Raw genomic sequence first — 14,461 nt, 5'->3', positions numbered from 1 at the left:
CTCTTCAATCAAAATTCTGCCAAACATCTTTCCAGTAGATTAATCTTTCTGTACTTTTCATATTCACTTTTGCTTCCTATCCTTTTGTAGAGGACAATAAAAGCATTTTTCAATTGTCAGGCCCAGATGGAGTTCTCACACATTAAATAAGCTGAACTCCACATTCAAATTTTAGTACTTTTCCAATTACATTACCTGCAGTCTTTTTCAATCTTCTCACAGTACAAAGAATTTCTTATCCATCAATTTTACTTGTACGCTAATATTTATAGAATTTGTATCTCTTCCATTCTTCAACATATCATTATCTTCGATAGGGAACTTTGAATACTTTTTACAGCACTGACTTAACCCAAATTATTTTATCAGCTTTATTTTTAATTTTGTTCAGTACTGTAATCAGTACAGTGTACATTAGTTATGTGTTATAAATTACCAATGGCTCCCATAAGTTATTTATGTTATTTCAAATCACTTCAAATAATAAATTACTGTATCAAAATCACTACATTTTCTCTGTCTCTTTTAATCTTAACTATTTAAACCCATTATGCATATTATATAATCTTCCTCATTTTTATAGCTGTTTTAAAAGTATTTTCTCTCATCTGCTGATACAGACCTCCATTACTTATCATGGTTTTACCCAATTAAGACTTTCATATAAAATGTTTGAGTGGGATGGGGACTGTATAAAGTAGGTTACCAATCTTATGCATGTGTCATTTATAGCATTCCCTGCTAATAAGGTTGGTACTGTTTAGTTTGGCCACCTTTTGCCACAAGAAGAACCAAAACACAGTTTTAATTTAAATGTGTTCACACTATGCTGGGAAAGTTTGGTCTCTCCAATATAAAGACTTCTTTTTTGCCTCTATCCCACTAACTAGAAAATGCATGTGATGTATAAACACACCCAGGATATTTGGAAATGGTTTATCATCAAGTATGAAATCAGGAAGACAAGTTATTTCAATGTTGATGAACCTCCAGTTAAATTAACCTGTGTAATTAAGTGAACTATTAAATAAAACAAGGTGACTAACTGAGGTGGGCATGCTCAGCCACAATGGTCTTAGGAAGCTCCAGGACTAAAAGGGGAGGGGGCTGGGATCCGTAAATTAACCTTGGATTTTGACTTGCCGAGTACGGGTAATTTTCCTCAACTTGATGCTATCCAGATGGCACCAGGATCATAACCATTGTCCTCTAGTTATACAGTCCTTCCCAAGGACTTGGGATAGGCCAATGTTATTGTTTAATAATATTAAAATTATTGTCCCACGGTGTAAGCTGTTCCAAATAAACCTGCCGTTTGAAATTGACTGATGCTGATTTTGCCAATGTTAATGGTGTTCAATGGGTACTCCAGATCAGAAATTACACCCAAGGCACCTATCACTATTAGTACTATCTTTACTTTCTCTTGCCACAGTTATTCTACTGTTATTTGCAGATCTTTGTGATTTTTCTCCAGTTCCTTCTCTATTTTGCTGTCTCCAGGTTTTGCAATGTCCACGGTTTATGTATTTTATTATCATCATCATAATTATCTGAGGATTTATACACCGAGATAGAGAACCTTGTTCCTCTGAAAATGTCTAGATACAGAAACAACCCTCTGGCCACTGTCGATAGAGGAAAAAACCACAGTTATAAATAGACAGACTCTGCAAAACTATTCAGCTCTCCTTCCTCTTTACTATTCCATTGCAGTTTAACCCCCTTTATCTCTTGCAGAAACATGCAAGCACAGGATAGAAGTGAAAGTAATTCCCAGTGGGTCTGTAGTTTTCAAGCAGCAGAACAATGCTGTGGGCTGTGTGAAATGAAATGAGACTGATTGCATGTGATTTTGGGGTGGCATATTAGCATTTTTCCTTTCCTTCTACTAGAATTATGATGGCATTGCTGTAGGACCCAAGTTATTCACTATTTCTGTGGGATCCCCCACAGCTTCTGGAGTTGGGAATATTGTCTTTTCTGATAGCCTGAGTGAATAACAAATAATGGTTTCAAAGGTTGAAGGAATTAGGATATAGAACCCTGGTGGTTCTGCTTGGTTTCTTCTGACCTCTCCAATCTCTCACCTTTTAACTAAACCTATCCTCCTTTTTCAACAGGCTGTGGAGCTGCCAGACTCCTTTTCACCTGAGCTACGATCTTTGCTGGAGGGACTTTTACAGAGAGATGTCAACCGTCGGCTGGGCTGTATGGGTCGTGGGTGAGTGTCCTGCCAAGATGCTGAAGGACTATGTGAGATGTAGAGGATGGGCCGGAGTTTTAAGGTTACTCATCCATATTCAGTTATAGAAAAAGTTCTACTTAGAATAAAGTTGGGTTTGGAAGTCAGGTGAGAACAATTCCTTCACTTCTTATTTAAGAAAAACAAAAACCTGCAAAGAATATATTCTTTTCATATCCTTGGCTATCATAACATATTTCCTGAATCTATTACTGTAGAGACAATACGAACAAAACTTCAAAACCTGGAAATTAATGTTAACAGAACCAGCTTCATAAAAACCATTCCCCAGTATCTGACTGCTGCCTTAGTTTTCAAGGCTGCCAATTTTCTCCGTTCCTCAGTTGCAAATTCAAGCCACAATCTGATAAATCCACATAGATGGCCTTGTAGCATGGGTGTACCAGGAAAACACATCAGGGTTATGTAAACTCCAGAAATATTGTTTACTTATAAGTAAGGCTTTTATTTTCATGGTTTTTTGATTAGCATTGAATATAGATCAGGAGTTGAAATGTTAAGGTTTTCAGAACAATAATAAATAGCTAATTTGAAAACATGAAGTGCTATTGTTTTAAAAAACATTTTCCTTAGCAAGAAAGATCAACCAGCAATCTTGTTTTTGCATTATATTATGGTTCATTTACCATTTCATAAAATCATCCATTATTCAATTTATTTCTTTTCTTCTCTAACCATTATAAGATACAATGTAGTCCCTGTATAAATGCATAGAGCCCTAGATTTGGTACATGTCCCATAAGGATGAACCAAACCTTTGCTTGTGCCATACATCTGATGAAGTGGGCTCTTTTCTTTGCATGCCTCTCTTATGATTAACAGTATACATATTGTTGATTAAATGTATACCCTGCTAATAATTTCTGTGGACTGATCATCCAGATTTTGAAACAATAAATGTTACCATATACTAGGCAAATTTAAAATGCTTGCTTAATTTATCTTGGAGTTTTATTTTGTGGCCCCTTTCTTTGTATTTGCTATTCATTGGGGGGTGGGGGAAAGAGCCCACAGAATAATAATTTCACTTCCCTTCCTCTATTTCCAAAACCATTCGAAGTCTTATTCAGTTACTTCTTTAGTTTCTGATATTTTAAGCAGTATTATCTCTAAATTTCAAACTGGAGGAGAAGCATATTTTTCATAGAAAAACAACAGCACTAGATTTGAAGTTCATGGACTAGATTTTTAACACTGATTTGTGCTGTTTCTGCACACATACAGAATTTTTAGTTTTATAATTGCAGCAATAGACACATGTACTTTTCTGAGTAAACAGGGCATTCCAGTAGAAGATAATAGTTTACAGATGTCAATATAGTTAGGTTTATCTGAATTCTCTCAAGGTTTAAATTAAAATTTGAAATTCCACACTAATGGAATTCCTCACTGATTATAAAAATACATAAGCATGATAAGTTATATTTGCTGTTCATAAAGGTCATCATAGCTTGATTTTTTTATCTCTTGGCTTTTAGGTTCAGCTATTGCAAAGTCAAAGACGATCACTATTTTGTTTTCTATATTTTCATTAGGTCACTTGAAATAAAGGAGAATTCATTTTTCCAGGGTGTGGATTGGCAGATGGTTTTTCTCCAGAAGGTGAGGGGAGCCCTAGTTGAAAGGCTGACGGGAAAGAAAATAACATGTATTTGAGCATTATGATGCCGGGGGGGATGAAAAGATATGGCATTCTGCTCTTTGCTAACTTTATTTCATCATATCTTTGTAGTATCCTCCACCCTTGATTCCACCACGCGGGGAGGTAAATGCAGCAGATGCTTTTGACATTGGCTCATTTGATGAAGAAGACACCAAAGGAATTAAGGTACACAAGGAGGCTCTCCCAGAATTATGGTGTCCTCTGCTGAGTAGCTGCAGTTTTATATTACAGGAATTTCTATTTTAAAATTGATATTCCATTTTCTTCAGAAAATAAAACTCAAACAGGTTGAATTTACATGTGGTGGAAAGATCCAGGCAGTAGACAATGAAATAGCACAAGAGACAGAAAATTATGTGCTTTGCCACCAAGGAATAACCGTGCAGACCAGCCTTCTCCTTATAGTGTCTGCCTAGGAATTCTGATTAAGCTGAAGGCTGGTGCTAAGAAAGAGCTGGCACAGAGTGATTTGTGGAATCAGATTATTTTGCTTCGGCCTTTGTGTCTAGCATTAGCCAGAGTTCCCTGGAAGCCTACAAGCAGGAACACAATATTTATAGTTTTCCCTTTGCTTGCTTCCACCAATTGGAACTGTACTCCTGCAATTGGAACTGTCATACATCCGTGATAGCTGAAGAAATGTTTGTCATAATTTGCCGCTGTATAATATCTTGTTGTATAAGTGCCTTGTTGATTCAGCCAGTATCTCATTTTTAAAAATTAAAAAGACTTTGAGAAAGGATACAGTGGAATTAATACAGGGGTGGAAAATAAGGTGCCTGCTCTTCTAGATTGTCAATTAAATTAGAGAGTATACCACTATCTTCATTAAGGTAATAAAGTAAATGGACACATGGTAATTCATTGAAATTTGAAGAGATTTGTGAAGGAATAATTTCCTGGTTAGGAAAAGTGCTGAGGAAATTAGGATGTAGTAGAAAAGATGGAATCTGAAACATTCACAAAGAACTGTAGCTATTTCTAATAGAAAGGATAGAGCTGGAGCAAATAACACTGTTGAGGAGAAAACAATAGGCCTTTTTCCAAAAGAGCAAACAGAACATAAGCAAAATGTTGTTGAAACTGACTGAAAGACTGTTGTGGGAAATCCAGAAGTAGGTAGCCTCTTGTACTGCTGTTTCAGCAGCTGAAATCCAGAGGATTGCTTTCCTCTGATCCTGGAGACACAGTGACATAACTTGTTTCTCCTCCCAGCTATTGGATAGTGACCAGGAGCTCTATCGCAACTTTCCACTCACCATCTCAGAGCGCTGGCAGCAGGAGGTGACAGAGACTGTATTTGATACAGTCAATGCTGAGACTGACAAGCTGGAGGCCCGCAAAAGAGCAAAGAACAAGCAGTTGGGCCATGAGGAAGGTGAGCCTCGTTGCTGTTCTGTACACAAAACCCATTTGCCAAAGCAGACTTATTGGGCAAGAATTTTCTTTTTGGAAACTTGGTGTTTCTTCCCTATTCTTAGTGTGGGAAGGGTGTCTGGATTCATTGATACTAGTCCCATTCTGCTCCCTATAACACCTTTTTGTTAGCCTTCATATTGTTATCTTCACTTATTTTGCACAGATTATGCCTTGGGCAAAGACTGCATCATGCATGGCTATATGTCAAAACTAGGGAACCCTTTCCTTACTCAGTGGCAGAGGCGATACTTCTACCTCTTCCCAAATCGTTTGGAATGGCGTGGAGAGGGAGAATCTCCGGTAAGGAACAAGCTTTTTTTCCAGAGGGTGGGAAAGATAGAATATCAGACTTGGGATTGTATGAAGACTCGCCATACATGATAGGAAGAATTCAATATTCATTTGTGTGTGTTTAGGGAGATATAGCATACAGAGGTAAGCACATATTTGTGTGTGTTTAAGGCCATAGCACAGCACCAGGAGAAGGGGCACTGTTTAGATATAGGTGAAAGATGAATATTTAAGATATATGTTAGAAATTCTTTTCATTAATCAAATATTTGTTGGGGTGGGGCATTATAGCAATCCCTGCTCACTATGGAAGAGATCCAGTCAGTGGAGGAGACACAAGTAAAAGATCGAAAATGCATCCTGCTTAAGATCCGGGGAGGCAAGCAATTTGTTTTGCAGTGTGATGTAAGTTGCTTTGTTTTGATTTTCACCTCTCATAAAGTCTCTCCTAAGAACCTTTCTTGGTGGTCGATTTAATCTTTTGTGAAGTTAAACTTTGGTAACTGTCTAAGAAAGATGTTTTTTTTTTATTCCACACAAAATAGAAAAATAGCAAAACTAGTTAATTTGAAATTCTCTTGCATCCTGTTCTTCCTGTTTCACTCTAGGCCAGTCATGGAAAACCTTTTTCTTACGGCGTGCCCAGGCTTCAGGAAAGCCTCCGGAGGATGGGAAGGGCAAGAAAGGGCCCCAATGGGCCAACTGGAAGTTCAGAAAGGATCCATTGCCGGGGGAGGCCGTTTTTTGCCCTCCCCAGGCCCTGGCCAACCGTTGGGGCCGTTTTTTGCCCTCCCTAGCCTCCGTAGGCTTTCCTGAAGCCTGGGGAGGGCAAAAACAGTCCCAAGGGCCCAACCGGAAGTTCGGGAACAAACTTCTGGTTGGCCCATTGGGGCTGTTTTTCACCTTCCCCATCCTCCAGAGGCTTTCCTAAAGCCCAGGGAGGGTGAAAAATGGCCTCCCCTGGCCCTCCAAAAGGACAAAAAAATCAGGTAGCTGGTGCGCATATGCGTGCGCCAGAGCTGATGGCTGGTGTGCCACCAAATATGGCTCTGCGTGCCACCTTTGGCATGCATGCCATAGGCTCACCATCATGGCTCTAGGCTAATCTGTGTTCCTTTTTAAAAATTGTGGTTCTCTAAAATCCCCATTATTTACTGTCTTAGAGACTCTTTTCAGTTTATGGAAAGAGTGACTTGAATAGTGAATTGTTTTAGTGGTCATGTATGCTTGGCAAATGCTTCTCAGAATAATCTGTATCTATTAAGTTTTCAAATAGAGCTTAACTGCATTTGCACAATTATTGTCTAATTTATAAATCTAGAGGATCAGAAGCAGCTTCTATTTCAATATTGGGAGGCAATAAGTGGTAGATATTCCCTAGTCACTAAAAGCCATATTTATATTCTCTCTAGAGAAGTACAAGCTAGGGAAACAAAGCTAAGCAATTCTGTCTTGTTGCTTTCCATGGATATCTAGAGGGATTTTATCTTGCTAAATAATGTCCCAGATATTTGTAACCAAAATGGTTTTGCAATTTGCAGGTTCCATACACTGCAGAGTATGTGGGTATTAAAAAGCATTCAGGGCAAATAATAAGTAGATCCTCAGGGGACAGGACTATGCTGATAGGGTCAGATTGAAATTCTCTCTCCAGTTGCTCTCCTCGGCTGGGAAAAAACACTGATGCTAATAGCTGGCATAGAGACATGGTGCTAAGCACAAGGGAATCCCTGGAAGCTTTAATCATTTATATCTAAATTTTAAAAGTATAGATGTATTTGCTGATTTGGGTCAACAGCTCAAGAATCCTAATGCATGTTAAAGTGTAATTTTTTGGCAAGTTCAGCTTAAATGGATTACAAGTGGTATTGGAGTATGAGTCCTAACCACTGTTCATGTTTGATGGAAGTTGCAGTCTAAAATATATAGTGAGCATATTGCTGACTCCTTATAGCAAATATTCTTTAAAAAGACAAATCTATTTGTAATAAGGGCTCACCATAAGGGGCAAAGTCTTGCTCGCAGGATGAAGAATAAGACCGATGATGAAATGTAATTTCTCTCTCCCTCTGTCAGGGAAGTTATTGCTATTGTTCTGGAATATGTCTTTCCTGTGCTTCTCCATTAATACATCATCTTTTCCTCTCAGAGCGATCCAGAGCTGGTGCAATGGAAGAAGGAGCTGCGTGATGCTTATCAAGAAGCTCAACAGCTGCTGCAGAGGGTACCCAAAATGAAACATAAGCCACGTTCTCCAGTGGTAGAGCTAAGCAAGGTCCCACTGATTCAGCGCAGCAGCAGCAGTACCAATGGCCTCTGACCTTCCTTGACTTCATTTCCCATCCTTAATTTATTCAGCTGGATTTGCCCACCATCCCCACCCTCTCTCCTGTCTCTTCTTGCTGATCATTGTGACGTCCACCCAACCCCCAGGGATATCATGAGGGGGTGGGGGTATTCAGAAAGCATGGGACAGGTTCCCTCCTCCCCTATCCCCTCTGCACATGGGGATCAATACCCATTCCAGGGGCAGGAGACTGATAAGGTGGATAAGAGTCTACTCATTCCTTACTGAGCAAGGCTGAAATTAAGGCCTTGCCCCTAAATAGGACCAACACAAGGAAATCTGAAGAGTGCCATGCATGTGAGCAGTTCCTTCCTACTTTCTCACCGTGGTGTCAGATGTGTGCCAAAGTATACATAAGAAATACCACAGATCCTGCTAGCTTGGGCCCTGTTGACATGGCATTTTGGGAATGTACATTGTCTTAAAATAAGTCCTCTTAACGCTAGCAGAAATGAGGAGAAATCCACAAGACAATCTGAAATCCAGACCCTTTACCTTCCCATACCGAACTCTGACAAGAGTTCTATGGTAGATCCCGAAGAAATCTATCTTAGTTCTTGCCAGAGAGATCTGAAGAATGCATTTTCACCTATCCAAAGAGTGTTGGGTAGGTGTCCATTGCTAAGCAATTAAGCATATATTTCAGGATTGGCTGGTATTCCACTCCAGGCTGGGAAGGAGGTCTGGCTTTTAAACAATTACACAGTAATAGAAATTCTTAATAAAAGTGTAGTCCTGTTCTTTCCCAGAGCTCTGTCCAGGTCCTTAACACTTACTACTACCTTCTTATCCTATCATTTGCCATTCCAAATCTGATATTTCCCACCCAGGACAGCAGCTGCTGCTTCAGCAACAGCCTTAGGAATTGAAATCCTTTGCTATTCCAGGCCTGAACAGGCGTTCTCAATCAACGGTGCCAAATGTCAAGATGGTTTTGTGCCTGTTTCTGTTAGCCTAGCAAAGATGAAGTTGTGCTCCCTGTGACCCCAGGAGAGATCTGGAGAGACCCCCTGTGTTTGTCTTGCCCAGAATATATTAATGCCTCCAGCTCTTTTCTTTGAAGTCAGGTGAGAATTGCCCCTATTTCTGCTGTCTCCACTGCCAAAACCTATGCTGCTTTGCTGTGGAAAGAGGCAGGGGCAGTGGTTTTCATGCCCAAAGTGATTTGGAGCTTCCCGAGCCTCATTTCGGGGCCTCTTGAGGCTGGAGCTGGACTGCAGTAGCTGAAAACAGCCTGATCAAGGCTTTGTGCCAACTCCCAAGTGTCTGAAGGATTCTGTAAATAAATTTGTGCCAAGGGGCCAGGTGGGGTTTGAAAAGCTAAGCCTGCTCATCTCCCCCCTTCCAGTATGCCTTGTATAAAACAGTGTTCCCTTTCAAGCTCCCTCCCACCCAAGCATTACGATTTCTCCCACAGGATGGTGAGAAATCTCAGGTTGAATCCTCCCTGTATCCTTCCTCCTCCTTTCATTTGCAGTTAATGGGGGTTGGGGTGGACGGCTTTCAGTTGGGGGTCAGGTCTCATGCCCCAAGCGCATGCAATTGCCTCTGCTGCATGCCCCCTCCCCCCCATGTGATGAATTTTGCCTGTTCTGCCATCTGATTTCTCCCCTTCCTTCCAAGAAGAGGTGGAATAAAAACCCCTCTGTCCCTGCAGTGTCTGTACATATTGATCTCTGGTTTGTTTCTCTGGGGTTATTATTATGGATTTTTTGCCGATTTTGAATGTGATTTTAATGAGTGGGATAAATACTGTTTTTATAATAAAAATCCAAAACCCACAAGTGCATTATGAATTCTTTTGTGGCTTCTATTGCTTGAATGATAAAGAGATCACCAGCACTGACCATATAGGTACAATATGTTGGGGTTTTGCAGTACTAGAAGTCACCAAGCCTCTGTTCAGAGGACATTGGCTGGTAGGGACAGTTTTTATCTTCAGCCTTGTCTAAAGAATATTTTATCTTCTTATTACAGATGCTGCTTAGAGAAGCTTTATCTTTTACTGCTTCTAACCCTGCAGGCTTCTCCCCTACTAGACAGGGAGGCCTTGAAGATAGTGTAGACAATGGGAGATAATGGCCCTCTTTGGAATATTAATTAAGGTAATAATTTCTCATCCCTGCAGTCAAAAGACTAGTGGCCTATTAGCTGCAGTATAAGAAGCAGCTGTCTTAGCACCCAACTAGATAGCAGTTGAGGAAAAAAAATACCTTAGAAAAATGCAGTGGCAAGCCATTTTTGCATCATACAAGAGAATCTGCACAGATGTGTTCATATAAATATACCAGGAATGCCCCAGCAAGTAGCAGCAGCAAATTTGTTTATTTACTTATTTATATTATTTAATATATGTATCCACCTATCTCAATCATGTGATTCTAAGGGGCTTCCAATAAAATACCTGACCTTGGATGATCTTGAAAGCTATGTAGCCTTGGTCAGCTCTTGGATAGAAGATCCTAAGAATCTTAAGAATTTCAGGATTATGCTGGGAAGACCAGCCCTTCCCCCAAGGCAAAAGACTCAGTTCATAACAGTTGGGAACAAAAGTATGCCACTTTCATTTCTATAAATCCTGGGTACATATGTTCTCCCCAGAGAATATATAAATCCTTCATTCACCCTTAAATATGAATTCTGTCCTCATTTACATCCAGTTGCTGTCAGCACCCAATATTATCAACTGCTATTAAGTTCGTTTGCCTGCTTATAAATCACCAGCCAGATATTGAAATCGTTGAAGTTTGTTTTTATTTAGGCAATAAGTCATTCCTTTTAGAACTAATAAATCATATTTGGTTCTCATCTTCTGAGAACATTTGCTTGTCTTGCTGGGCCATTAGATGACAAGAATTTTTTTTATGATTCTCTTCACTGCTGTCTAATGATCCCATTTTGCAGTCTGTTGAGTCTGAAAGACATATAACTTTAATAATGTTGTCAGTTTAGTTTCTCTTTGACTTGTCAGTGGCAAATGAACTAATCACTGATCAAGTGGTTGTATCATGAGAAATATTTAGGTTTGCTTAGACAAAAAAACAAAATGGTATATCTTTCTTCCCTATCACAAATCTCAGCAGTGATGGGTAGAATATAATTCACAGAATAGCTGAGCCCAAGGATTCAAGATAGGTTTCACGATAGCCAGTCCCATCCTCTATCTCCTCAGTTGTATCCTAGCCCCTACCACCGAAAATAGCTGCTTTCCTCGCCCAATGGTAGGGCTGAGCCTATGCTGTTCAGTATTGCACTGTCTCTCTATGCCATCAGTGGCCAATAAGTTCTGCTTGTTCCCAGAAACAAAGAATTAGGCTTGTGCTAATTATGAATGCAATTTTATATCTTCTGCCCAGAAGACAAAGAAGTTAGGCTTGTGCTAAATTATGAATGCAATTTATTATATTAAGAAAAGCAATTTTCGGAAACCGGTGACAAAATACATCTGCTAACACGCAGGTTGCTATGCTTCAAGAAAACCATTTTACAGAGGATATTGCACCAGCAATAGATTAACTAGAATTTATCGGCAAATTTAGTTGTGTTTAATTTGGACTTTATTGGACCTGTAAGATCCTACACTTCATGTAAGCAAGCAATTTGGTTTCATTTTCCTCCACTTCTACTCAGAAATTTATAAAAGAGAACATACCAAAACCCCAAAGTACAAATTTAAAATGCTAACGCAAGTAAATTTCAAAAATTGTAATTGCTACTGGAATGAATTCTTCTCAACTTGCAAATATTTGGGTTTTGCATAGAATCTAGATATACCAGTACACACAATCCTTAACAACCCTTCATTTAGTGACCATCTGAAGTTACAACAGCACTGAAAATGTAACTTAGGACCAGTCCTCATGTATTGCTGTTGCAGCATTCCCTGTTGCATGATCAAAATTTGGGTGTTTGGCAATCAACATATATTTGCAAGTTGCACTTTCTGTGACTGACTGTGTGTGTGTGTACATTCATACCTTTAAAAAAATCCTCACCCCTATGGGTGGTTCTGTGTCTTCTTCAATCTCACCCCTCTATTAGAGACTTGGGAGTTTGTTCCTATATATAGTACCTTAACTGTTCCTTGTACTGTACTCTTTAGGACATAGAACTCTAATGTTGTTACTGGGATCGATTTAAGCCATTCTGCCAGCTTAGGAATCACAGCCCTGAGCACTCCTACCACCACTGGGACTACTTTGGCCTTTATTTTCTCCACCCTCTCAAATTCTTCCTTTAGGACACAATACTTCTCCAGCTTCTCATACTCCTTTGTGATATTGTCACTTGGCACTGTTACGTATATCACCACTGCTATCTTCTGACCTTGTCTACTACCAGTGTCTGATTGATTGGTAGTACCTGTCTGTTTGAAATGTGTTTGAATATTAGTAGCTCAGGTTGGTAGTTAGGCTGTTGGTTTAAGCTCCGAGCTTGGCAATTTGGTTGCAAACGTTTTGTCACCATTTAAAGAGACATTGTCAGTGTTTTGAGTTGTGCTCATCTGTCAGAACCTTTTCATGAGATGCAAATAAATCTGAATGTGGTTTGTTTGGATATTGAAATATGAGATGCAAATTAGTCTGAATGTGGTTTGTTTGGATATTGAAATATCCAAACAAACAACATTCAGTTTAATTTGCATCTCATATATTTAAAGACCTGTGTTCTGACAGATGAACACAACTCAGAACACACTGAGGATGTCTCCTTGAATGGTGATGAAACTTTTGTAACAAAATTGCCCAGCTCAGAGCTCAAACCAACAACCTAACCTGTCTGTTTGTCTGGATGTGTAAGTCTCACAGGATATTAGCCCTCTTACTCTCCAAAACCTTAAGTGGAATCTCTCATTTAGACTTGGGAGGGTTTAGTCCATGCACTATGTAGATGTGCCTATGTAGATGTTCCTATACACAAGGTCAGTTACTTGTTGTGCTATTACATGATGGATGGATGATACACATATCTCCAATAGAAGACAACACCAGGCATCTAATGTAGTAGAATCCATTTCATGAAAATATAGGCCAGTGTAAAGGTACACCAAGATTTTTATTGCTGTTGCTTTTGCTAAAAACATAGCCATGTCCCATAAATGGGCAAAAATAAACAACAGAATTCAGGCTAGACCAAACTTAAAACTCTTCAGAAGTGATCTTGCTTACTGAAGATAAATACAGATATAAATTAGGCAGAAATGAACTGCAGTGTAAAAGCACAGTTGAAAGTCAACACCAGTACCTGTTAAAATGAACGCAAGTGCAATTCCTTGCAAAAAATGAAAAAGATAAACTTGGTTTCCCAGAAAGCCTGAGGTATATTTTTTAATTAGTTGAAGAGCAACCTGCTTAAGTGAGGATTCCTGGTCATCTCACCCAAAAAAGAAAAAAGCCTTTCTTAGCCTAATGCATTTCCTCCTTGCTGATTTTACAGTAACGCCTCTTCACTTCCTTTGCTACATTTTCTGAGGCCTAATCATGGGAGGCCTCTCCCAATGGAAGAAGCCAATTATTTTCATGTTTACTTGGTGCCAATTTTCTTGTCCCTTCAATCAATAAACAACCGTTTGATGAAGTTGGATCAGGACAGCCCTTCAGACAGGCTTGGTAGTATCTGACCTGCCTGGGGGCTGAGAGAGTGAATGAGCACTGGATAAAAAAAAACTGATCCTTGAAAAGCCATTTGGAAGTAAAATGAAATAACTTTTGCAATTCATTTTTGGAAGGCTGCCCTGAAATTCCTAGCAGTGTCTACTCAAGAGCGGTAAGTTTAACTAAGGTCAATCAAGCTCGTTTTGCCTAGGTATGAGTCTAAACTAGGGCAAGGTTGTTCAAATCTAATAAACAGGGACAGGATTACATAATAAAAGGAGTCCCCATCCCAGATGTTTAAAACGTTAAATTTTTAAAAAATAAAATATCTACTTAGCGTTGTTGGACTATATGACATACAGCAGGCTAGAGTTCTCACACGCTGCAAACTGTACTGTATTCTCTGCCAAAGGAAAGGCATTCTGCACATACTCAAATGCCTCCATTTCTGGATCTCCCCCCCCCCTCCCCCTGTTCCACAATTGAGCCTTGAGGAAACCTTTCCCCTCTGGAGCTCAACGTGGCATAGAATGAAACGCTGCTGCGATAAACGAAACGGCCCTGAGCAAAGCAAAGCTTCTCTCCTCTGCGAAATCTGTGCATTATTGCAGTCAGGACGGATAAGGGCTGGCCGCTCACCCGCCCCACAGCAAGCGAACCCACCGACGCGGCGCCGTTTCTTTTCCATCCTCCCGCGCAGGGAGGCGAACCGGGAAGCGGGGCAACCCCGGGGCATTAGCCACCCTTTCCGTCTGCGCGTGTTGCGCTGCCCGGGTCCCTCCGGTTGCAGGCGGCGGTGACGCACGGGGGGGGGGTGTGCCGCTGCCGCCCAAAACCCTCCGAGTGCCTTCCTCTCGCGTGGGCTGGCGTGGAGAGCCAGG

At 40.1% G+C, this 14,461-nt stretch overlaps 1 protein-coding gene and 1 long non-coding RNA gene across 3 annotated transcripts in view; one reads left to right on the top strand and one right to left on the bottom strand.

Annotated features, from left to right (window-relative positions):
* Positions 1-8,244, top strand: part of GRK2 (G protein-coupled receptor kinase 2) — a 38,799-nt gene extending 30,555 nt beyond the window's left edge. For both annotated transcript variants that reach the window (XM_032218576.1, XM_032218568.1), the window contains exons 15-21: positions 2,124-2,224; positions 3,802-3,868; positions 3,999-4,094; positions 5,145-5,307; positions 5,512-5,648; positions 5,931-6,044; positions 7,789-8,244. In XM_032218576.1, coding sequence (XP_032074467.1) covers positions 2,124-2,224; positions 3,802-3,868; positions 3,999-4,094; positions 5,145-5,307; positions 5,512-5,648; positions 5,931-6,044; positions 7,789-7,959 — 849 coding nt within the window. In that variant the 3' untranslated portion in view covers positions 7,960-8,244. The remainder of the gene's footprint in view (positions 1-2,123; positions 2,225-3,801; positions 3,869-3,998; positions 4,095-5,144; positions 5,308-5,511; positions 5,649-5,930; positions 6,045-7,788) is intronic.
* Positions 1-14,343, bottom strand: part of LOC116509437 — a 26,101-nt gene extending 11,758 nt beyond the window's left edge. Inside the window, exon 1 of the long non-coding RNA XR_004255508.1 lies at positions 14,220-14,343. This is a non-coding gene — a long non-coding RNA (uncharacterized LOC116509437). The remainder of the gene's footprint in view (positions 1-14,219) is intronic.
* Positions 14,344-14,461: the final 118 nt, after the last annotated feature.

The sequence above is a fragment of the Thamnophis elegans genome, chromosome 1, assembly GCF_009769535.1.
Source record: "Thamnophis elegans isolate rThaEle1 chromosome 1, rThaEle1.pri, whole genome shotgun sequence".
Taxonomy (NCBI): Eukaryota; Metazoa; Chordata; class Lepidosauria; order Squamata; family Colubridae; genus Thamnophis; species Thamnophis elegans.
The sequence above is the reverse complement of the archived record's forward strand: the minus strand, read 5'-3'. Positions and strand labels throughout refer to the sequence as shown.